At 38.5% G+C, this 25,983-nt stretch overlaps 1 protein-coding gene across 6 annotated transcripts in view; it reads left to right on the forward strand.

Annotated features, from left to right (window-relative positions):
• DIP2C (disco interacting protein 2 homolog C) overlaps positions 1 to 25,983 on the forward strand; it is a 339,072-nt gene that overhangs the window by 220,888 nt on the left and 92,201 nt on the right. For all 6 annotated transcript variants that reach the window (XM_060782554.2, XM_060782555.2, XM_060782556.2 and 3 more), the window contains 4 exons: positions 13,034 to 13,165; positions 14,738 to 14,857; positions 16,339 to 16,536; positions 20,663 to 20,754. In XM_060782554.2, coding sequence (XP_060638537.1) covers positions 13,034 to 13,165; positions 14,738 to 14,857; positions 16,339 to 16,536; positions 20,663 to 20,754 — 542 coding nt within the window. The remainder of the gene's footprint in view (positions 1 to 13,033; positions 13,166 to 14,737; positions 14,858 to 16,338; positions 16,537 to 20,662; positions 20,755 to 25,983) is intronic.

Here is a 25,983-nt window from a genome sequence, read left to right on the forward strand (position 1 = left end):
ATGAGAAGCTGGAGCTGACAGACGGCAGCTCACCCCACTCCCCAGATTTGAACTGCCAACCTTTTGGTCAGCAGTCCTGCTGGCACAAGGGTTTAACCCATTGCGCCATTGGGGGCTCCATTCTCTAGAAAAAGAGCAGTGAGCGTGAACAAAGCTTATGCATGTAGCCATCTTCAACGCCTTTCCACTCAGAAGATTGATACTAGTGCCGCAATGGAAACCCACACCTCCCATCTATTGTGATTTCTCTGATTATTCCCCTTTTTTGGATGCTAGGGTTGGGTGGGTCATACATCTGTCTTAAAACCTGGCTAATTGGTTTGATACAATGTTTTGAATTGTTTTTAACTTGCTGTTTTGTGTATTGTTTTAAATTGCTGTTATATTTAGTATATTTGTTTGTACATTGCAGCATTGAATTGTTGCCAGTATAAGCCGCTCTGAGTCATCCCGTCCCCGGGGGGGGGGGGGGGGGGGTTGAGAAAGGCAGGGTAGAAATGTTGGAAATAAATAAATAATGAATAAATAAATTAAATTAAACTAGGGAAGTTGTAATAAGGTTCAACTGGCTGTATGGTCAGTTTTGATATGTACTGTAGAATGGAGGTTAGCAACTTCATTTATTTATTTATTTATTCATCTATCTATTCATTCATTCAACTTTATCCCAATGTTGGGGTTCATCTTTTGGTTTTTGGCTTTAAACAACAAAAAGTCTTGAGCTGGCCCTTTGTACTAGGTTTTCCCTTGACATTAAGTCCAGTCTTGTCCAAATCTTGGGGTTTGTGCTGATCTCCATTTCTAAGCCAAAGAGCCAGCTTTGTCCGTAGACACCTCCAAGGTCATGTGACCAGCATGACTGCATGGAGAACTGTTACCTTCCCACTGGAGCGGTACCTATTGATCGATTCACATTTGCATGTTTTCGAACTGCTAAGTTGTCAGAAGCTGGGGCTAACAGTGGGAGCTCATGCCACTCCCCATATTCGAACCTGTGACCTTTCAGTTAGCAAGTTCAGCAGCTCAGCGGTTTAACCTACTGCACCACTGATGGCTCCATGTGTCATGTACATGGGCAAGGTTATCTGCTGAAAGGATGAATGGATAGTGCATGCAACGCCCAACAGAGGAACATCTAGATTTGTTGTTGTAAAGGCTCTTGCAAGCTGGAAATAGGTCTCCGCAGTTGGATGATATGTTAAAAGGAAAACTCTCTGAGCTAGCTGAGAGCTTGTGTTTGTTTGAGTTTATGTATTTTTGAATAAATAAGTAAGCAAATCTTGTCCTAAAAAAGATCAAACGGGTAGCCTCAAAAAACCCGCAAGATACAAAGAAGCAAGACGCAGATAAAAAACAAGCTGTAATTTGAAGAGAGACAGCAAAATCATCCAGCATTCATACCAGAACATGAAAACTTTCTTGAACAAAGTTTTTTCCAAGAGATGATGAAATACCGTTAAGGTTGAAGAATGCATATGGCTCTCCCCTGAGCCAAGGTAGTTCCCCTCAAGTTTCCAAGTAAGATTGTGTTGGAAAACAATTTGATAGGACTAGACCAAGTTTGGAAAAATAACTTCCTTTGATCTGGATCTACTGGCAAATCTCTGTATGATTTGTAGTGGACTCAAAAGGTTTTCAGAGTGTCAATATCAGCAACTTAACATCAATAAAAGAGCAAAATTACAATTACATCACCTCCCAAAGCTGTTGCTACCCTAAATTTTGCTGATGGGAAAAAGGGTAATATTGAGTTGCAGCACAAATGAGTTATGATTTTTAAAATGGATGGACCTTCATTCCATCTTGGCATTTAAAGTAGGAAGAAAGAAGTGTAATTGTTCCGTCCTCCAGGAGCATGGTTTACATTGCCTTTTAGCTGCATGAGATAGCATTCCTTTGCATTTCTCCAGGGTTGCTATAGACCCAGCAGCACCCTGGAAGTTAAACAGTATCAGAGTCTGGAAACCCAGGCTGCAGGTCCTGTGCAGTTAGTTATTGGTTTAGAAAGTATTTCTTTGGGTTTGGAGTCCGCTCTTTTTCCTGGGGTTGAGATCTCCATTTTGGAATCTCCCTTGCCTCCTTCAGTAGAGAAAAGAGCCTCAGATGTGCTGTTGGTCAGGCGGGAGCTCTGAAAAACCCATTGTGGGTACAATTGAGTCATAGATAGAAATTGAGTTATTAAGAAAAGCAATTGAGTATAATTGAGATAGATAGAATAGCAATTGAGTTATATATAGAGAGATATTAAGATATTGAGAAAGTAATTGAGTAATTGAGTTATTGAGAAATAGAGAAAAATAGTTATTGAGTACTATTGAGTACTATTGAGCATTACTTCATCTCCAAAACTGACCTTGTGCTTAGATAGGGAAAGACCTGTTCTTTCTAACAATAGCAGCTCAGGGTTAGGATTTTTTTTTTCTACCATTTGGAGAAAGGTTCCCTGAGTAATTGAAGAAAAAGGGAAAGAAAGAACATCTGTATAGTTTCTCAAATTGACTGTTTGTGTTGTAACTTTATCAAGCTGTGCCAAGTCTGCCAAGGACTTTGGAAATAAACATTTTGTTGATATTCATATCTTGACTGGCATCAGTTATTGCTTCAAAGAAAGACCCCCAGCAGTTCACCCAGATAAAGAGAGAAGCACATCTTAGTTCTAACGTTATAGCATCTGGGTGTGACAGCACAATAATTATAAACAATATAGATCATAGAAGCCCAGAGTCTTCTCATTCTTGCTCCTGAGTAACCTAGAGTACAATTCCTATCCAATAATTAAGATCAGTCTATGGTCATGTTCGTGATTTTCTGCTACCACACATACCCGTCAACAGTCCATGGCATCATTTTGCTTTAATTTGGAGACTTCTCTGGACCTCCGATATAATGTGCAGGATGGAGTGTCATATGAATTGCTCAGAAACAATTTGCACTGTCAGAAAGTATAGAAAGTATAGAGTTACCAGCTGCTGGTGGTTGTTTTATTAAAGTCCAGGCGATGGAAAGCATCCAAGAACCATGTTGGTACTAGATGTGATTACAGCTTTAACATACCTTACGTTATTTCAACTTCTCAATTAGATGGGAAGGAGGTGCTCAGAGATGACCTCTTTCATCACATAATGGGCATGTAAGATATGTTCCTTGAAGCGCTGATTAGCAAGTAGGGATTCCAAGTAGCCCATTTCAAGTTTCTCTCTTGAAACAGGTAAACTATAGTAATCTTATATATCTATATAATTTTTTAAAACAGCACTGACTCTAATGTTTCCACTGGAATCTGTTTCTGCTCATTGTAAAGGGTTGGGGAGGGAGAGTGAGAATTCCTGTTGCAAACTGTTTTTTTATTTAAAAGAGAAAAAGTCCAGCACAGTCTGGGTAATTGCAGTTCTTCATTCATGCCCTGAAAGTAGGACAAAACACGGTGGTAACCCTCCTTCGTGCCCACCACCACCATTACTCAGGACTAACAATGCAGTCATGACGACAGAGAAATGCAAATCCCCATGCTTCCATTTGGAGAGCACCCCCTGTAAGTTGCTCTGACTGTGGGAGAGGCCTCATTATGGTATTATGCCACATTCTACTAATTGTGATAAATATAAATTTTTAAAGAGAAGTGCACAGCACCACTGGCTGTGAAGAACACCATTCTGAACTCAAGGGGGATCTGACCTTCAGAATCCAATGCTAAATCGTCTTCACTTGTTCAAATGCAAAATCAGCTGCGGCGAGAAGTACTGGAGGTCAGGGGAGGCCATAATATGAAATATGTTCAGAGCTCAAGGGTATTTATACTTTTGTGCAAGGTCAACTAGAACAGTAATGCAAGGTTGTTCGTTTGAATTGTGGTTGACCTAAGGCCAGAAATTCAGCTGGCAAAAGAATACTTGGTAGATTGCATTTATGGTGTTTAGAAGCCTGCCATATACACTACCTTTGCAAGGTAACCTTTGCTATCCTCCCATTCCTTTATTGTAAATTGAGACTGAACATGACAGCAACTGCTCGCCCAGGGCTATTTAGTGAGTTTGAGGGATCCAATCTTAATTAACTGTTTCTAGCAGAATTTCTCTTTAAAACTGGGTTGGAGGTGTTATTTGATGGCCCAAGCCAGTGTGGCCAACAGTGAGGGATGATTAGATTTATGGTTCAATAATGTCTGCGAGGCCGCGTATTCTCTGTGGCTGTTCGAGGCAATTCCACAGATTTCTGCTTTATCAACTGTTTCTTATTTCATGATACTTGAATGATCAGTGAGAAAGGAACCATATTGACTCTGGCATGTCCCTATGAGTTGGATAGACTGCATATTCCAGTCTGTAGCTATTTGAAAGTAAGCCCCACTAAGCTTAATGGGACTTGATCCCAGGTAAGTCTATATATAGAATTTCAATCTTCAATCTTTATTGAGTACCTAGGAAACTTTGTAGCCTTTTCCGGGTATTCTCCTTTGCAAGGGTTGTCTATTGCATGGCCATGACCATTATTGGATTGGGAAACTCTGTAGTCTTTTCCAGGTGTTCTCCTTGGCAAGGGTTGTCTATTGTATGACCATGACCATTATTGGACTGGGATATCATTGTCATAGTGCCTTCAGGTTGATTGACTGCAATGCATGATTTATGAGGTTATTTCAAATACTGATGCAGAATGCTTTGGTTAGCTTGCTGAGACTACCCTGTACCAGCAGCATGTACCACTTAAACCTAAAGAACTGAGATGGCTAATGGTTACCACCAAGTCAATTCAAGTTTGTTGTTCACTAATAAGGTCTTGAGATATGCTTTGTCTGATAGTGCTACCCACTCCTGAGGTCTTCCCTGAAGTTTTATAGTGTAATATTCTTTTTTTATTTGGAAGTGTTCGTTATATGAAATATTCATCTCTGTGTTGTTGAACTTGAACCAAAAAAAATCCTGTTTTTAGCACATGTTGAAGACATGACTGTTGATATGCCTTCTCTGTGTAGGCGAGCTTACCGTGTATTTTTCCAAAATACATAATGTGTGTTGATCTTCTGTATTGTTTTATTAATTTTATCATTTGTGTACATCACTTCAGAATCTTAGAAATCTTCACAAGTAAAATAGATAATAGATAAGTGACCTTTAAGTTCATCAAGTACTTTTCAGGAAACCTCGTGCTTACATTTGTTGGCAGAATGTCCTTACATACCCATGCAACAGAGTTAAACTGAAGGAGGTCCTTCTTGATAATTACAAAAGTTCTCTTTGGCTGGTATTGAATGCTTATGTAGTGTAGAAAGAGATTAATTCAACAACAGTTACTGATAATGAATTTCCATTTACAAGTTAACCTTTTAAATCCTTTAAGAGATATTATAATGTACTGGAAAGAAATTAAGAAACTGAATTGCCAGCTAATTGTTTTATGGAAACTGGCTTAAAACACCCAGTTTACAAGCAAAATAACTGCATAAACTGAAATGAAGTTGTCTAAAATGTCTTGTGTCATATGTACTGATGTGGCCTCACAAAAAATAAGAAGTCTAGTGCTACAGATGCATTACATAAAATTGAATAGTTTTATTTTCTGTTCAAAGGATCACAGGGGATATCTCCACACATACTTTTAGACATAGGGATGATACTGGGGCTGTCATACCATCTGGAAATGGAAGGATATGTAAGATTTTTGGGGGGATAGTTCACATAGGCCTTTTGCATCTGATAGAAGCAGAAACAGCCCTGGTGGTGCTGGGTTAAACCCTTGTGCCAACATGACTGCTGACCAACAGGTTGGCTATTTGAATCCACGGAGCGGGGTGAGCACCCATCTCAGCTGTAGCTTCCCATGTGGGGATATGAGAGAAGCCTCCCACAGGATGGTAAAACATCAAACATTTGGGCATCTCCTGGGCAATGTCCTGGCAGACAGCCAATTCTCTCAGATCAGAAGCGACTTGCAGTTTCTCAAGTTGCTCCTGACATGCACAAAAAATCCGATAGAAAACAAATTGGAAAGTTTTTCATTAACTATTATTTCACATCTTGCTGAAAACAGCTTTAAAGTTTTAGAATGAACCAACATATTAAAGAAAATTATTATTTATTTTCCTTTAGGGTGTGATTTCCTGCAAGTTTGCATTCATTTCTGTTCCCTAGTGTTAAGTAATTTCTTGCCAGCTCTTTGGTGTTTGCTCCCTGCCCATTACTTCTGGGTGATGCTTTCATTACAAAGACTAGTCAGCAATGTGATAAAAGTTGTTGCATAGATAGTCAGCAGAATATGATGGAAGGCATGATGTTGAAACCTATTAATGGTAATTTTTAGAATTAAAAGGATTTGATGAGTATTAGAAAATCAAAATGATTGACGTCACATTGCATGCTATATTAAGTCCTCATGTACAGAAATGGGAATAAATTGCATTGTTTGACTACAACTGCCAGAATTCCAAATCAGCATGGCTAACAACAACTTGGGTGTTCATTCTCATCACATAAAGCAAAAAAGTTACCTTTCTAAGCTCTGCTCATGCTATATAGATTAGTTTGTGTGTGTTGAACAGGTTACTTCAGAGGAACAAAATTTGATTCAAGAGCATTTCTTTACTTAGCAGTTGGATTCCCAGGGGAATTCCCAGTCTGCGGCAATGTTTATTTTTGGTAATGGAAAAGGGGTTATAGAATCGTGTGCCCAGAATTATTTCAGAAGGATTTGAGTGCTGGCAAAACACCAACATGCCTTTGGGCTGTCTCAGAGTAGTTGACTGGGTTGCTTTGCTTTTTATTGACAAAAAGTATAGATTGCATAACTCAATTGAACTCAATGCCTTTAAGATCTCCTCTTTTATAGGTAAAAAATCTCAAATGCACTGAGACAAGCGAAATGAACCCTATGTAACTAGAGTGTCGAATGCTGGAATATTCTGTTAAAGTGTGGAATCGCCAAAAGAGGAAAATATATAAAGCCAGAGTAGACGAGACATATTTCAGTTTGGAGCACTTGCCACACTGACTTTCAGCTTGTGTATCTGAAACTCTATCCGAGATTAAAAGAGTTACCGTATATACTTGAATATAAGCCAAGTTTTTCAGCCCTTTATTAAGGCTGAAAAAGCCCCCTTTGGCTTATACTCAAGTCAAGGTTATTTATTATTTTACTCTATTATTATTATATTTATTGGTTTGCTCTATTAGTACTGTTATTATTACATTTCCATTATTATACTCTTTTATTATATTACATTTATTATTTTACTCTATTATTACTGTTACTGTTACATTTCCATTATTTTATTTTATTATTATTTTACTGACACAAAAACACAGTATGACTCAGCAAATAAGATATATATATACACACACACACACACACACACACACACACATATATATATATATATATATATATACTGGATTTCTTATCACAAGATCACAAGCGTTTAGGACTATGTGATGTATTTATTATTTTACATTTATTACTTTACTCTATTATTACTGCTATTGTTATATTTCCAATTTATTATTATTATTATTATTATTACCTTTATTATTATTACATTTGTATCATTTTACTGTATTATTATTATTATTATTACCTTTATTATTTTATCCTCTCTATTATTATTGGAATAATACGTAACCACATTTACAATGAAGAAGGTTAGAATAATAATTTAATCAGTGTTGAACAGTCTTATCTTAAATGACATTTTCATGTAAACATTCAAAAACATTTGACCTACTAATGCCTCAATTTATATCACATTATTGGCCATTTTTGACATTTACTGCTAGCGGTTGCATTTCTCACCTTCGGCTTCTACTCGAGTCAATATGTTTCCCCAGTTTTTTGTGGTAAAATTAGGTGCCTTGGCTTATATTTGGGTCGGCTTATGCTCAAGTATATACGGTACTATGTTGGACTACCATGCTGGATGAAAACTTCTGGACATTATAGTCAAAAAGGCTGGTTTTTTAAAAAAGATTTTGTATACTATGAAGAAATACAGAACAGTCTGCACCATGGAGACATGCGCAAAACTATTCATAAGTCTTAATTTAGGTGTCAGTCCCAACTAGAAATGATCCATTGAAGCAATGGAATTTCCATAACTGTAGAATTACCATTCAGTAGTTCTTGGATAAGTCTACATTGCTTTGGAAGAGTAATTAGATTTAGATTACTGTGACCTAAATGTTTCACATTACTCCTTCCTGGATCTATGGTATGTGGGGGGAAAAACCTTACTTTTCTTCTATAGCATGTCTTTAAAAGGTGCCTGTAAGGTATACTTTATATTCAGACCCACGGTGTTATTTCAGCAGCTTAATGAAGAGAAAGCAATATGGAAGCCTCTCTCCCCATTTCTAGAGCCCCAGTTATTCTTTTATTGGGTGCTTTTAGCTGTAAATTATCATTAATTTTAATTGCATACAAATATATTCCACTGTTTGGCTTGGCAATATATGCTGTGGATGCCAGCCCACGTATCCCTCAGTCTGCTTTCCTGCTGGACCTGCCAGTGGGTAAATTACTCATTTGTCCTCATCCTCAAGCTCACCCCCCATTCACGGCTCAAGTGAGATGACAGGCTGATTTCGACCCAAACAGAGACAGGATGTCATTTTAGTATTTCATTATCTCTTATTACATTTTTGCATTTGAATAATAAGCTGAATATTATGTCGCCAATTTTGGTCCGGTGACAGAAATGTCTTCGGTCCTGCTTGAAGAGCAGCTGTTGAACTCGTGGGCTTCCAATGTGAATGTATTGAAAGGGACAGGAATATAGGGCAATGCAAATGAATAGGCTTGTGCAGGAGGAGGCCCTTTGAAGTCCTACAGCTGTCACCGTTCCTATATTTATTGCCAACATATGTTGATCAAAGTCGTTTTTCTTCTGAAACAAGTTAATTTTACTTAATGGCGCTGCTGGGCTCTTATAGGACGGGATGTATCCTCTGCATATCGAGCAGTTTTCTAGCTCTGGAAATGTCTTTTTTAAAAGACTGTTTGGCCTAATATGCCATTCTGGCACATCTAGAGTTGATTTCCTCCTCTCCTGCATATGCAAAGCATGCAGTACATAATTTGGATGGCTAATGCTATATGCAAAGTGTATCCACCCACATGCTTACATTTTTGTGTAAGGGTTGCAGTGAACAGATGCAGATAAAGAGATCTGAGTTCAGTATTCCTCCTGCTATGTAAGAAGGTTGACTTTGGTGATGAAGTCACAGCTCAGAATGAAGGATGGATTGCAATCATTCTTCTGGCCACAACACAGCCACAGGTGGTACTGGGACACATACTTAATACCATCACTTCCTTTAGGCACGGCGATCAGGATCCCTTTCCAAATTGGTGCCTTTAAGATTGTGCTGCACTACAGCTCCCACCATCCCCATACATTTTGTTGAAGCCCCTAAAGCATGACTTTAAGAGGCAAAATCACCAGGGAAAAATGTAAAATGTAGATGTTTGTTCATGATGTTGATGTTTTTCAGAGCAATTAGCTAATTAATTAACATGTTTCCAGAGAAAATAATTAATGTGAAAGGAATAAAATTGAAAATTTCATCTTAAACTTAGATTTCATCTTAAGCCTATTCTTTAATTAGCTTGCATATTGGTCCCCCCTCCTCTCCCCCCACAAATGAGGCTAGAGGTATCTATGTTGTTGCTAATGTTGCTTGCTTTATTGCTTATGATGATGCTGTTCTTATGTTGTTTTAATATTTTATTGTTCTGTTTTGTAATCGTATGTTGCTTTTGGGCATGGCCCCATGTAAACTGCCCCAAGTCCCTTTGTGGAGATGGAGGCGGAGTGGAAAAATAGAGTTCTTCTTCTTATAAAATATTGCATTATGGGCAAAGTTTTAAAATACTGTCTTCCTTTTGTAACCTCATATTCTGAATTTATTTATTTAAGGCATTTATATGCTGCCCTTCTCACCCTGAAAGAGACCCAGAGCAGTGTGTGCGTGTGTGTGTGTACACACACACACACACATACATATATACAATATATTATATTATTAGCATAGCACAATATCAGTATTATATATTACTATATTGTACTATACTATTATATTGTAATATTATTATATTATTAGTAGTAGTATTAGGAGCCCCCGGTGGCGCAGTGGGTTAAAACCCTGTGCCGGCAGGACTGAAGACCGACAGGTCTCAGGTTCGAATCCGTGGAGAGGCGGATGAGCTCCCTCTATCAGCTCCAGCTCCTCATATGGGGACATGAGAGAAGCCTCCCACAAGGATGATAAAAACATCAAATCATCCGGGCGTCTCCTGGGCAACGTCCTTGCAGGCAGCCAATTCTCTCACACCAGAAGCGACTTGCAGTTTCTCAAGTTGCTCCTGACACAACGAATAATAATTATTATTATATTACATTATAATATAAATATTATATGAATATACAATATATTATATTATATTATTAGCATAGCACAATATCAGTATTATATATGACTATATTGTACTATACCCTTATATTGTAATATTATTATTGTTTTATTAGTATTATATGGTATTACATTATAATATAAATATTATATGAATATGCAATATATTATATTATTAGCATAGCACAATATCAGTATTATATATTACTATATTGTACTATACCCTTATATTGTAATATTATTATTGTTTTATTATTGGTATTATATTGTATTACATGATTATATGAATATTATATGAATATACTCTCTCTCCCCCCCCCCCTCTCTCTGTGTGTGTGTGTGTGTGTACACACACACACACACACATATGCATAGCACAGGAGTCCATTCCGAATTCTGAATTCAGATATCCACAGCTTAGTCTTTTAGAAAGTCCTTGCCTTGGTTAAACTCAATACTAGTTATTACGAATGGTTTCAGTTTGGCTTAGAGGCATGAGACCTACCCCGCTTGATGGATTATGCTTTTGATCACTTAGGTTTCTGAATAGAGAACTTGTTTAAGACCCAGATGGTGCTCTTTCCTGTCTCCTGAAGCAAAACAGGTTTCAAAAAGATACTGCTGGAGTAAAGTGGGGAAGTGATTTAGAAAGGAAAAAACTAAATTGGAAATGCATGGTGGGTTACTGAACTGTGAAAAGAGAGGATTAACTTGAGAATTGTTTAGGAACGTCACAGAGCCATTTACTAAATCATGCTTACTTCTAGAAGTTCTATCTCTGGTGCAGAGAACAATCAAAATAGTACGTACACCTAAAAACAGGCAGGTAGTGAGCTTACTACTGTGGGTCCACTGAAATCATTTCAGTCTGCTGTCTGGTTGAATATTTATGAAGCATCTTTTTATAGTGATCTAGCTTTTGATGCTTTTATTTTAAAATAAAATTAAGCTGTAGAACAGTGTCTGCAGTACAAAGAATGGCACATAGCTATCTTAGTGGGTTTATTGGAACTTGCTTGTTGACATATATATGCCCCATGTTTCAACAAGATGTAAGATGCAACTTGGTGGAATATGAAAACACGCAAAGACCTTTTGACATTTTAAAATATCTAACAAATGCATTATAGTGTAAGCCAGGAATGTCACAGCCTTGCAATGTAAAATCTAATAAAGTAACCTTTCTCTTTCCTATGACCTCACCAAGATGGTGTTTGTTGTGAACAATGATGTTGCAGTTCCTAAAATGTGAAAATCCTTGCCCCAAAAGGCAAAATCCTTGGGGTAAAACAGTAGTTCCCATCCTGTGGTCCGCAGAAGACCAGTGGTCCACAAGAACTTAAATATGCTCCGCAGCCTCAACGTTACTGCACAGTTGCAACAACTCACGGATCACCACCCCCTTCCTTGTAGCCATGCGTCCATGGTGAGGAGGTGACAGGAAGCCGTTAGAGACAGTTTCTTGAGTCTTGCACTCCGGGTTTGGTATTTTTTTTCTACCTCAGTCCCCTCCCCTTCTTCTTTTTTTTTAACATGAGCATTAACAAAATCCACAGATAATAATATAGCCTAACCAAAAATATTTTTTTCTTGGTATCTTCATTTTTAGGCCTGCTCCTGGGGTTATTTGGGGTGCTCATTCCAATTACATTGGATAGACGACATCAGCTCTAGATTATTAAATATGGTTTACTGTGGGCGAGCAGATGGCAGCTACTGGGTGGTGTATATTCTGTATCGGAAACTAGAGCTGATGTCTATCCAATGCAATTTTCTGAATCAGCACGCCAAATAACCAAACCAAATCAAATGTAAAGTTGATTCGTAACCTTTTTGTTACTAGTGTTGGAGAGTGGTGCCTGGTAAAAAAAAAAAAAGGTTTGAAGCACTGGGGTAAAGCAATTGTCATATTGGTTGGCATGGACAGCTGGTGGGACTTTTGCCCTGAGGACAGTGAATCCGCTCTTAGTTTTACAACAGCCCTTCCCACCACTTTTCCAATTGTATGGAAGCCATCCAGATACAGGACGATTCCCAAAAGAGGGTTGGCCATGGGAGCGGTCCTGGGGATGTTCCAGCTCAACCCAGAGTGACTGCAGGATGAGCAGCCTTAAAATCAAGAATGGATTTATATCTCTGAGGTAGTGGATCCTCCAGCCACCCCTCCTGGATGCATATATTTATCTGATGTGATGTATTATGTGCTGCATTTGTATTTTCAATATTTTCCCCTCTGGTGTACAGGCAACCAGAAGAACAGGGTATACATTTTTGTGTAAATAAATCATTTGCTAAATGCTGAAATGACATCAGAACTAATGTATGAATTAGTTGTGTGTTACTTCTATGTTAGTGGCTTGCAACAATTAGTGGCGGCTAGCCATAAGTTCCATTAAAGCTAACTTGTTTCATTGATTGCAGTGGGATTTAAGTGAGACTATTTTTGCCTGGTTTAGTTTGAAATATGAAACTTTTTTCTTTGAAAATAAAGGCTATGGTTATACACATTCTTAATGAAGGCTTTCACGGTAAGCAAATATGTGTAATAGACAATATTTATTAATTTTCTCAGTGGAATTGTAGAGTAAGAAATGCTGCTCAAAGAAACTATTCAGAGACACACATTTATTTTGCAGAAAACCATTCCGCACCTCCAGATGTTACCACTTACACCTCGGAACATTCAATACAAGTAGAAAGACCACAAGGTTCAACGTCAAGGGCGGCACCAAAATATGGAAATGCTGAACTTATGGAAACTGGTGATGGTATGTCTTTCAAAATAGTGGAGGAATGCAAGATGGAATGTTTGGCCATATGGGCTGTGTATCAGGAGTACTCGTGTCCTGTCAGGTGCACGTACAAAATGAGTGCAAAATGGAAAATGTAAGAGTTCACACTTATACCAAGGAGATGAGAGCAGGCAAGAGAAGAAGTGAGTAAGACGGGTGCTTGGCTCAGGTTTAAATACTTTGGAAAGGGGAAGATCAGAGAAGTGGAAGAATTCAGTAGCAAAAAGGGGTTTTGATGTTAACTGCCAGCAAGCTGGCTTCAACTTATGAATGAGAGAACTCCCAAGTCACCTTGCCATCAACATCCTCACTCAGATCATGCAGATTCAGTGCCATGACTTTAATTGAGTGTGTCCATCTATAATGTAGTCTTCCTTTTTTTTCCCTACCACCTGCCACCTTGCCAAGCATTGTTATCATCAGTAACCAGCGTATACAAGATGTAAAAGTGCCAGCTTGAAAAATTACTTCTAAAATGTGATTTGTTTAAGTTGTAGTCCCAAGGCTCATCTCCCAAAATTAGTTTTTAAAAGTAAATCTTTACTTTCCTTTTCCTCAACATTATCTCTAGAGTAATTACCTTTAGTTAGTGTTTTTTAACAAAGCACAGTCGATTGCTACATTCTGCCAGCCTGTAGTACAAAATGTGTCTTCCACATCATTGTTTCAATATCCATGGCAAAATATGAAACAGAATTTGAGGTGTTAGATTTTCTTTCTTCACTATGTAATGAAACCATACCCTAGAACTATAAGGTAAAGGTAAAGGTTTCCCCTTGATGTTAAGTCTAGTCGGGGTGGTGCTCATCTCCATTTCTAAGCTGAAGCGCGGGCGTTGTCCGTAGACGCCTCCTAGATCTTGTGGCCAGCATGACTACATGGAGTGCTGTTACCTTCCCACCAAAGCAGTACCTATTGATCTCCTCACATTTGCATGTTTTCAAACTGCTAGGTTGGCAGAAGCTGTGGCTAACAGCAGGAGCTCACCCCACCCCGCAGATTCAAACCGCCAACCTTTCAGTCAGCAAGTTCAGCAGCTCAGTGGTTTAACCTGCTGAGCAACCAGGGGCTCCTCCCTAGAACTATAACAGTCCATTAAAAGTTGTAGTTTTACTGTAAAGGGAGTAAAATTGTTCCTTAGTTAGAATGGAATGTCATTATCAGAAAAAGAATTACTTACAAATACTTGGTTGCTAAAAATGTGCTTGGGGTGGGATTTGAATTTTTTCCTTGCACGTTAGCCATGGCCAACAATTTTCAGGTGTAGGACAAGAACCCACTGAAAGTTTTTGGACATCTTGGACAGAGGCACGACATGCCATTGGAATATAGTATCTGTTCACAAGGTAATAAGTTGTCCCAGGCTGGTTCTACACCTACAATATAATGCAGCTTAAGTTGCATTGAACTGCATTATATGGCCAGTGTAGAACCAGCTTCAGATATGGCTGTCTGAACTTTCCTTCAGTGTGATGTGCATTTCTCCTTTTCTTGCATTGCGTTTGTGTACCTACTGCTTTAAGACTTCTTTTCATTTCTTTTATGCAGGGGTTCCAGTAAGTAGCAGAGTGTCAGCAAAAATTCAGCAACTGGTCAACACCTTAAAACGACCCAAACGACCACCGTTACGAGAGTTTTTTGTAGATGACTTTGAAGAATTATTAGAAGGTAGAAAAGTTTGGCCTTCCTCCACATCTTTTGATTTCTTTTTGTAGAATTATTGTTCCACAACAAGAAAGCTCAGGTTTTGATTATGTAAAATCACTAACATTTAGCCAACTAGTTTGTTTTGTCAATGTCTTGACAGTAATGGGCTCCACTAATTTGAGAAAAAATGGTGGCATGGTAGAACAAGACAAGTGAAACAAATATAAAAACTGGAATGGAGTTATTTGAGACATGTATTGTATATCAGTTTGTTTCAGCAAATCACCTGAATCAGTTTCATTGTGAAGCATTGTGTCTCAGATGACACATAACTTAGAACTCTAGTGTTCCATGATGGTCCAGTCACACATATGGGTTCCTATTTGATGTTGCATCAGGATGTCATAAACAAACACCCATGATCTGGCACATGTAATACATGCCTTGTCTGTTCTCAACATAATAAATACCTTATCCCTTCCCACTGCTGATTGAGAAAAAGGGTAATATACGGATCCATTATTTTGCCGACTGTGAACTACATTCTCAGGAACCTCTAACATCGAAATGTCTAAGAGTAAAATCATTTGTTATGCTGGAAAGGGCAAGATGACTCCACTTGCTATTCCACATAATTGTGCCACATTTGTAATGAAGAAACTTGATATTATTTTCAACCTTGGAAATAGGGCAGAATTTTCCACTAACGTGTGAAGTAGACTAGCTGACAGCATAATAGGCAAGCCATGTAGCATGTACAATCTGCCAATTTCCACTTTTCAAAGTCTATTATCTAAATTGGCCACAGAACTCTTGTCTCATGACAGTATTGGTTGTGCCTCATCGTAGCTGCTCATGTTACCAAAGAGCTTGACCTACAGGACATTTTTACCAGGGAATCTGTTATGCGTTGATTTGGCCATTGAATTGGAAAGACCATGGACTTCATCCATGAGGGGAGGAGAAGAAGGGAAAAGCAGATGGAACCATCTGGTTTTGTATCCTAACTTTGAGGTCCCATGCCTTTCTGTATTCAGAGATGGCAACCATTCCACCTTTCCCCACCTTTCCCAGCTTCAATTTGTCTTCTGTTGTTGGCAGTCAAGTAACACTGGACTCCAGAATATGCAATGGTGTCCCACAAGCAACCATTAGAAGTGGTATAACATCATGTGATTACCTCTGTGGGTCTCCATTTCAGCAGCACAGAAAAACAAAGCAAAGACTGCATAGGATGAAGTCCCATGATTACCATTGATCAAAAAGTGGAGGAGAGAATCGGTTTGATTGAGTGAAGAAGTGAGCTCATAGCAGGCTCCCAAGTGTCAGTCCTTGTTTTTGCTGTGATGTCTGAACAGGACCGGAGGTTTCTCTGTTGGCTGTACTATCTAATGTTTCTGTTGTTCTCTGGTGACTTTTCAAAAGTAAATGTCTTAATTCTCTGTATGTATAGTGAATCCTGGTGTAAACTTCGTGAAGTAACACTCTCTTACACCTGTAAGTTCAACAGCCAGACCCAAACCAACCAAAGCCAGAGGGAGCTCAGATGCTGGCGATGCGCGGGGAACAACTGGGCGTGGTTACGAATTGGCCTCCATCTCTTGAAGCCGCTTTGCAACGATGGGGCACCATTTCCCCAAAAGCTCCTTGCCTAACCACTATGGATACCAATGGAAAACCACTATATATTCTCACTTACGGTCAGCAACTTTTTCAACTTCTTTGTCACTTTATTTTTTAACTGAATTAAAACAGATCTCAGGAAATGTATTTCCTCTCCAGTTATTTCACAATCTGATATTTTAGTATTCCTTACATTTTTAGCTTATTGGAGGGGATGTAACTCCATGGGTGGCTGCATACTTAGAATGCATAAAACCTCATGTTCAGCTACAAATCTCCCTTTACACCTTCGTTGGTCACAGTAATGTGAATGATCACTCTCTCAGTGATATGGACAGCTTTTGTCAATTAGAGTTGGCTGCACTAGGGTGGAATATTACTTTGATTTGGTATGAGGAAGCTCCAAAAATCAGCTATTCTTCTTATGTTTATTTTTTCTCTCTAAATGCAAGATTATTTTGCAGCCACTTACTATGTTTTTGAAGCTACATGCAGAATATCAAGAATATAACATTTCATAGAATTGCCATGAACCCCAAGGGTTCGTGAACAGCCATTTATGCAATACATATTTATTGCATAATGTTATTGTATGTGTATTGTGTGATTTAATGTGTCTGTTCCTCCATTTCTGGTGCTTTTATTCAAATATATGTTGTATTTTCTGTTAAAAAGCACACATCTCCAGGGCTATTTGGCAGCTTGTGCTGTTACTTTCTTCACTGGCTGCTGTGGAGGCTCAGTACAGCTATATTGTAGTTGAATGGAGTAAATCAGACTATATTTCCCATGGTAGCCATGATCCTCCTCAGTACCATTTTCCTGGGTGCTTCCTAACTAGGCCTTGGAAGAATGACTTCATTGGGTTACAACTCTTAGAATTATACAGGCATCATGGTCGCTGGCCATGCTGTTTGGGCATTTATGGAATTTGTACACCCAATAAGTTGTCCTCCTCCCCATTATTCATTTTACCTGGCCATTTGCTAAAACAGTGTTTCTCAAATTGTGCTCCTCCAGGTGTTTTGGACTTCAGCTCCCAGAAATCCAAGCCAGTTTACCAGCTGTTAGGAATTGTGGGAGCTGAAGTCCAAAACATCTGGAAGAGCACAATTTGAGAAACTCTGAGCTATTAAAAAAAAACCCTGGAAAAATAGGCCTTCACTTTAAGAGCACTATAACACAATCTATTTGTTTTCTTATCAACTTTTAAAGTATAATGTAATACAATTATTTGCAGCTGCCTTTGGGCAAACTCCCAACTACCATGCCTAGGTTTGGTAAGACTATTCTTGCTTGCTGTGGCTTTGATGCTGTGTGGTGATGTATAGCAGTCCTACTATAATGAATAGGAAGACTGTTTCTTGCAGTTTTCTTTTCTCTCTGCCACAATCTTTATTTGGACAATCTTTATACCTAACACATTTGTGATAAAATACTGGTGAAGGAGTGAAGATTTTTTTTTCTCTAAAAGGAAGGTTTCAGGCACTTATCACTCAAAATACCCTTTGACAGAGGTTAGTCCTGTTGATCTTAAATAGAATTTGCTTATAAGTACCCAATATACTAATAGAATCATAGAGTTGGAAGAGACCTTGTGGGCCATCCAGTCCAACTCCCTGCCAAGAAGCATGAAAATCGCATTCAAAGCACCCCTGACAGATGGCCATTCAGCCTCTGTTTAAAAGCCTTCCACCACACTCCGGGGAAGAGAGTTCCACTGCTGAACAGCTCTCACAGTCAGGAAGTTCTTGTTCAGGTGGAATCTTCTTTCCTGCAATTTGAAACCATTGTTCTGTCTCCTAGTCTTCAGGACAGCAGAAAACAAGCTTACTCCCTCCTCCCTATGACTTCCCCTCACATATTTAGATATGGCTACCATCATGTCTCCTCTCAGTCTTCTCTTCTGCAGACTAAACATGCCCAGCTCTTTAAGGACTTGTTCTCCAGACCCTTGATCATTTTAGTCACCCTCCTCTGGACACATTAGTAAAAAAAATCTACCCAATAAAACCTTTAGTTTTTTACCAGTCAATGTGACTACCTTTGCTCCTATGAAAGAGGAATTAGCCCCTTCTCTGAGTAGAGTGACAAAAGGCAAAAGCTTAGTCTGTCCTGGGAGGACATTTGAAAAACATCGATTTCCTCTACTCTCTCAATCTTGGTGCCATTTTCACATGCATTGTGGAGAAATAGTGCCGGAAGCCAGGAGTGGCTAGGTGCCACTGGTGCATTCTCCTCTCCACAGAATGACTCTCAGCTTATGCATGGGTCGTATCAAAATCCATAATTTGGGCCCCAATACCAGCCCTCCGTATATGCAGGATGTCAACTTACATACAGGTATATATAATTCAGTGCACTCCTTTAGGTATTTAAGTGTTCACCTTTAGGATTGGTCTTTTTACTGCTCTCTCAAATTGAAATAAATATTGCGAAGAGTAAAACTTAGGTTTTTCACACTTAATCATTGTTGGTAAATCATAGCATGCTAGGTTTGATTGATTCATGTAAGAGAAACATCAATCACAATGTTGAAATGGGCATCAAAATCGCATTAAAGTCAGCCTGCAACAATATATTTGCACTCATATGGGAGTAAGTCCTTTGTACTCAGTGGAGAAATTAAACCAGTTGGGGAATGTTAGCCAATCTACATATTTTGAAAGAATGTTTTGTTAACATGCTAATGGGAGCCCTTGACATGATACATCACTCATTCCCCTTCTGTAGAACAACAGCATGTTGGGCACATAGCTAGATTAAATCCCTTCTCTTAGTCATTTCTATAAGAAGTTACACGATTATATGACTACCAGAACTACCAATTTGGTTCTGTATCAACACTCTCAATCCTTTGTATTTCTGTCAAATGTGTTTTGTGCAAAGAGATGTGTCTCTCCTCTGATGGTCTCTCCTCAAAGATATTTCTCTCTTCTCTTGCTGTATCACTCCCTACGTTTTTGAGTTCAATTGACAAGGATTTTGAAGTGCCTTTCTTTTATTTTTCCCTAAATTCTGCTTGAGAAAGTATTATTTATTTGTGTATTTATTTATTTTGAAGTGTTCCTTAGTTAACTGCTAACAGGAAAAGATTTCATATTGAAAGGAAAGGTTTGACAAAACAATCACAGCTCGATGGAAAGAAGGTTTTACATTTTTTGAGGAACATTTATGCTTATATGATCTTTCTCAGTATGCTTAATGATACTGATCTATAATGGAGGTGATTGATAGCTTGATTGTAGTCAAATCTTCCTCCGTATCAAGCCATGTCTTTGCATAATTTTCAATAGAGCTTGAACGTGAACAGTGCCCTGCAGAAGTACACATGATGAATGCTTGCCAATATCAAAACAACACAAAACAATCAGTTTGTGAGATATATCAAAAGTGAACCAATTCACTTGGGCTAGCAAGGCAACACTTGCACACTTCTCTCACTTTTACTGCCATGTTCTCCACATCAACACTGACAAAGAAACAACAAGACATACTGTTTACTCACAAGCATAAAGGAATTACATATATTAGAAACCAACACTTTCTCATTACTTTATTTTCCAGATCACCAGACTGGGCCACAGCAACGCATGGCAGGGGGACAGCTAGTATATAATAAATAATTTTACAGTTGTAAATGTAATCAAGTTGCAATGATTCAGTGGGTTATAGTCATACATATTTTTTGGAAATCAGTTTTCTTTCAAACTTACATGGGACTTATATGGGTTTAGGACAGACATGACATTTTTTGCTTTTGTCCATAAACCTTCAAAATATATGGCCTATGAGCTATGCTAGGTCTGCTAGGTGCTTAGTATGCTGTGTTTGGCAATGCCTTTCATACACAACCAACAGTATCTTCTGATTTGTTGAGAGTTGATTGAGAACAGTTGATCAATACAAGCACACAATACAATTTTGCTGCAATACAGTGCATGATAGGGTCTCTATTCTAACAGTAAGGACCGATTCTATAGTATATCAAGCATCACGGTTAAACCATTCCTGTTTTGTAAAATATGTGAATCTGAATGTAAATGAATATGAAGTTTATGGTATATCAGGGTCTCAGATTCTGGAGCACAGTAAAGCTTTTTGATTCTGTGTGATGAGAATGAGCTGTATTTTGACTCACTTGGGCTTAAAAATGTATAATCCATTTTAATTATAATGTTTACACTGTTTTTTTGTCTATAGGCAAACTCTGGACTCGCAGTATGAAGGTTGCTTACAATATACTGCATAAATTGGGCACAAAGCAAGAACCTATGGTGCGACCAGGAGACAGGGTAAGTGCCTACACTTTCATTTAGAGCCTTTGTAGTACAGTCAAACAATCACATTTGCGGGTTTGACCTTTGTAATTTGATTTGTCATGGATTTCATTAAAATGTTCTCTGTAGGACACTGAAGGTCCACCAGTGCAATTCTATGATTAGCTTGCAGCAGAAGTTGAGCATGCCATCATGCTGGAGGGTCTAGAAATTCCTAGACATGTTCTTGCATGTAACAAATAGCAACATTTTTATTCACAGATTTACACTTTTACTATGCCCCTAACCCCAGAAAATGTAGAGGACCAACTATGCCTCACTTGTGTTCATTTGGAATACTAAATGATTATGTCATAATACAAACTAACTTCAATAAATTGGTTAGCAAACTACATAAAATTTACAGCAATAGCCTACTTTTTGATGAAATTATATTTTCCTCGGTTTTAAAAAAATGTACTTTATCTCACAAAGGCCTCCTTATATACAAACCATTATGATATATGTCATGTGGATGAAATTAATTTTTATAGAGTCTGTGTGTCCTCTTTGTATTCAGGGAGACCCCAGAGACAATGAAGGCCTTGTTTGGAGAGACTACTAGGTTTGAACCTATGAATATTGCCAGCTAATTAATAAAATGCTCAGGATAACTAGATTTTTTTAATACTTGAAAGTTGGGAGACTTGGCATAAGATCATAACAATTTTGAGTGGGTCCAGAAAGTGTTCTTTAATGAAGGTGTTTTTGTGCATGTTCTTCCTCATGATCTCATCTCAGTCCAACAGTGATGAGGTGAGATACAGTCAAACCACTGAAACTATAGTGGTTGGGAAACTCTTGTCCTTTGAACATATTTTCTTTCAGCCTGAAGTGAAGGCAGTATACACTCCAACAATATTTCCCTTCAAAACACTCACCAGGAATTTCTTAATTTCCATCTTTTAATATATGCCATATATTTTTTGTGTTTAAATGACAAAAATATTGCAAAAATAACCCTCAAAAACCTGGATCAACTTGTACACAGGTTAATGCTAGAATAGGGAGTAAGAAAAGGTAGAGGCAAGAAAACCCACTCCATTACCCATCCTATGTTCAAACTGGAGAAAGAAAGGCACCCCTCTCTCCTTGCTTCTTCCCTTGTCTTCTATTTTGCCCTGAATGGAGTTCAGCAGCAACATAGAACAGTCACGTTGGGCACCTGAGGTGGAACAGAGTGGCAGCAGCCATTTTTAATAAGGGTGCCTAGCATAAGCTTCTTTGTAGGGGAACAGCAGTGGCCATTTTTAATAGCGACTTATTATAAAAGCCTGTATATTTTTGTTTATGAATTTCTAAAGACTTGTATGATCAGGTTTTGATATATGTCCCTCAGGGTTACCATGTAAAAAAATGGCTTGATTCTTTCGCTTCAATGTCTCTACACTGCACCTGCATCATTGTGACCTGAATCCATCAAGATAATGGTCTACCTCTTAGTGTAGCTTCATTGGCAATTTGACCTTTTCTCATTTCATCCCCACTGTCCACTTAGACTCTTTGATCTCTCTCATTATCCATTTTCCGCTGCCCAAATCTTGATTAGTTATGTACCTAGGTACTATTTCCTATGTACTCTGTTATATAGATATCTGTGTCCTAATTATACAGTAACCATATGTGCCATCCTTGTTTATCTCCACCATGGGTTGCAATCCCCCTCTTTTTGTTGTACTTGGAGTATTCTGTCCACAAACAGCCTATTCCTATGCCAGTATTAGATTTGGACCAAATTAGACTCCCATGATTGCTTTGTAATTTCTTCCTTTTCACACTCTTGTCCATCTTGTATATACCATAGACTACCATGATGGCAAAACAATAGGGATGTGGGTAGCCCCTTTCCATGGTGGGGGGCAGGCCTCGGTCTTGCCTCCCAACCTATTCACAGCCGCTTGCGTAGACATTCAAAGAAATTCATAGTAGGGTAGGAATTCTGTTGGGAAATGGCCCTGAGAAACATTTTCTCTATGATGATGATACCAATGGTTTTTCCTGATTGCTTTAGGATGCTGCCTTGTTACGCCTAGAGCCAAATATGCAAATATGTTCTCTTGGAATCAGTCTGATCTTACTTCTAGCTCATAAGATGTCCAAGTCTTCAAACAGCTGTTGTTTCTGTGTGAATTTGCATAAGAATACTGATAACTCTGGACAGAAATGTCTCTGTTGATGGTTAAAAAAATGTACACTGTGTTACAGAATGTGCATCATTTTGAAGTCCCTTGTGCTGAAAGTTTGAAGCGAACTATAAGATAGATAAAACAATAATAATAGCCCAGCATAAATGCAAATAAGTAGCTATAAACAATGTCCTAAATTTCTACCAGTCTCACAGCTTCAAAGAAGTCTGGTCTGATGAATATGCATTCCCTGAATGCCTCCATTGAACAAAGTTTGCATACAGGTGATGAAGGATCTTGGGCAAGTGCAAAACGAGCCATTCTGAGTTAATGAATGTGGAGGAGGATTAGACTAAGTTCTTCAGAGCCTTCTAATACCCACTGGTTCACCCTCCCCACAATAGTCCCTTCCAACAGGATCTTCCATGTTAATGAATGTGGAGGAGGATTAGACTAAGTTCTTCAGAGCCTTCTAATACCCACTGGTTCACCCTCCCCACAATAGTCCCTTCCAACAGGATCTTCCATGTTCCCAACCTTTGATTCTCCTGGGAGATAAAGTTCCAAATAGCTGGATGACCAAAGGTTGGGAGCCATTGCAGCCTATGGCTTTACCAGAAGGGTATTGCTGTGGAGTATTTCTCCCTCTTCCATCTTAAAGCTTCTCAACTTTAGAATGCTGCCCAAAGGGACTGGATGATGTTGGTACAGGCCCTTCAGTAAAGATGCAATTTTCTGCATTTTTTGTTTTCATAAGTAATCCTGAAGAATAAAACTAAAGAGACTGCAAACAGATGTTTAATTTAAATCACTGTCTGCTTTGGCATTTAGCCAAAACAAGTTTCCAGAATCTTTCATCTTGATTTATGACTGTGTTTAAGTCTCTAAGTCATAGCCATAGTGGGCTGAAGCCCTCCGCAGAGTAAATAAGTCAAGAGAAACCAGGAAGATGACAGCACAGCTAGAGGTTTCTTCCCTGCACATCCTGCCTGCCTTTGCCTTCCCTCAAATTACTGTGTATAGCAGTGAATCTTTTTCTTGAAATTACTTTTGGAACAGTTACGTACTTAACTGTATCCTGAGGGTGAAAGCCAGGTTATGACATGCAGTTATATACCAAAACATTAAGATCCAGAATTTTTCAATGGAGATAAATCTTATGGGATTTCAAAAAGTCCCCCCCCCCAATACACACACACACACACACACACACACACACATACATAATTAATTTCCTTCATTTCTCTTGTCTCCCTTCTGTTTTAAAGGCAATAATATCATACTAATCAAGGTAGTCCATGTAGGTGTCTTCATATATGGCCTTACATATTTAATGGGTGATACCAGCAGCCAAATTATAATACCAGCCCAATGAGAAAAAGGTAGCTGTGACCAAGGATAGTCTTGAAGAATGTAGGGAGGGGCACAAGTTTTGTGGAAAAAAAGAAAGAAAATCCTTGAGAATGGAATACCAAAATTATGGGCTGCCATTATGAGAGCCTTTTTTCACAAGTCATTGTCAGAAAACAATTGCAAACTGATCATTTAATGTGAGATTGTATGAGTAAAAATAGACTAAAACAGAAGAACACATTAAATAAATACATACAAACATAAATAAAATCCTAGAAAAATATAGATTTAGAAACAATCCTTAAAGAGAATCTGGAAAGTGACCATACTACATACCCTGAATGCTACTCTGTTGGATTTTGAAAGGTGAGCAGCGTTGTGGCTGGAAGATTCCTGAATGGGAAACAATCAGGGAACCCAATGGATCTAATCCAGGCATAGGCAAACTTTGGCCTTCCAGATGTTTTGGACTTCAACTTTCACATTTCCTAACAGCCTGTTGTGGGCCAAAACACCTGGGGACACACAGGTTGAAAACCAGGCAGTGGTTTTCAACCTGTGTGTCCCCAGGTGTTTTGGTCCACAACTCCTGGAAATCCCAGCCAGTTTACCAGCTGTTAGGATTTCTTGGAGGACAAAACATCTGAGGACTCACAAGTTGAGAACCACTGCAGCGTTAGGACTTGTGGGACACCTGGAGGGCTGAAGTTTCTCCATGCCTGATTTAACTAGATAAGATTAGGAATGAATCATGCCTGAAACTCTGGAGAGCAGTTGCTGGCCAAAACTGACAGTAGTAGATGGACCAGTATGAAACAGCTTCCTGTGTGTGTATGACTGAGGCATATATCAGTGCTACATAACACTTATTTCCTTTTATATATGCTGATAGAAAAAATATAATTTAAAATATTGGAGTGAAATGTAGCACTGGAATGGGAGGGGAAATTAATTGCATAGCTTCTAAGTTTGACAAGAGAAATGGCTTTCTGCTACATGTTTTTTTTTTATCGAGTGAAGGCAGTAAGGTGAAACAAAATTATAATTGGGATAACTCCCTTAATGTTCCCCTTTGTTCATGTACATAAACTTGATACAGAAATGTAATTTTGTGGGCACACAGAGAAACACACACACAATCCCATATACCCGAGAGAGCCCTCTTGTAGTTGTAGGAAGGCTGTGGCTAAATAGTTTATCAATGTGACCTTTTGCAAGTGATTAAAAACACAGTGCTTACACTATTAATAGTTTAAACCATGTGGGGTTACAGTCTGATTAAGTTAAAATTGGACAATCAGGGAACCCAATGGATCTAATCCAGGCATAGGCAAACTTTGGCCTTCCAGATGTTTTGGACTGCTACTGTTACTTACTTAGAGGAAGTAGCGATGACATGTCGATGTGTATATTTTTTGTTTAATCTTCCATTATTATTCATTAACGTTTGAATGTTTGCTCTCGTGTTAGTGTGCTAATAAAACAACTCTAAATTCAGTTTGAACTTGGACAACTCTTTTAAACATGACCATTCAGCCTGGGAAACTCACAGCAACCCAGTAATTCTGGCCTTGAAAGTCTTCGACAACACAACTCTTTTAAAATTTGTACTAAAACACAGAATAAATTCACTATTCCATTGCCATTAGGGCCATCTGTCTTCAGGTATTAACTGTCTGAAAGCCTACTAGGATAGTTGACATCAGCAGTACATCTTTCATAAGTC

Source organism: Anolis sagrei, chromosome 6, assembly GCF_037176765.1.
Source record: "Anolis sagrei isolate rAnoSag1 chromosome 6, rAnoSag1.mat, whole genome shotgun sequence".
Taxonomy (NCBI): domain Eukaryota; kingdom Metazoa; phylum Chordata; class Lepidosauria; order Squamata; family Dactyloidae; genus Anolis; species Anolis sagrei.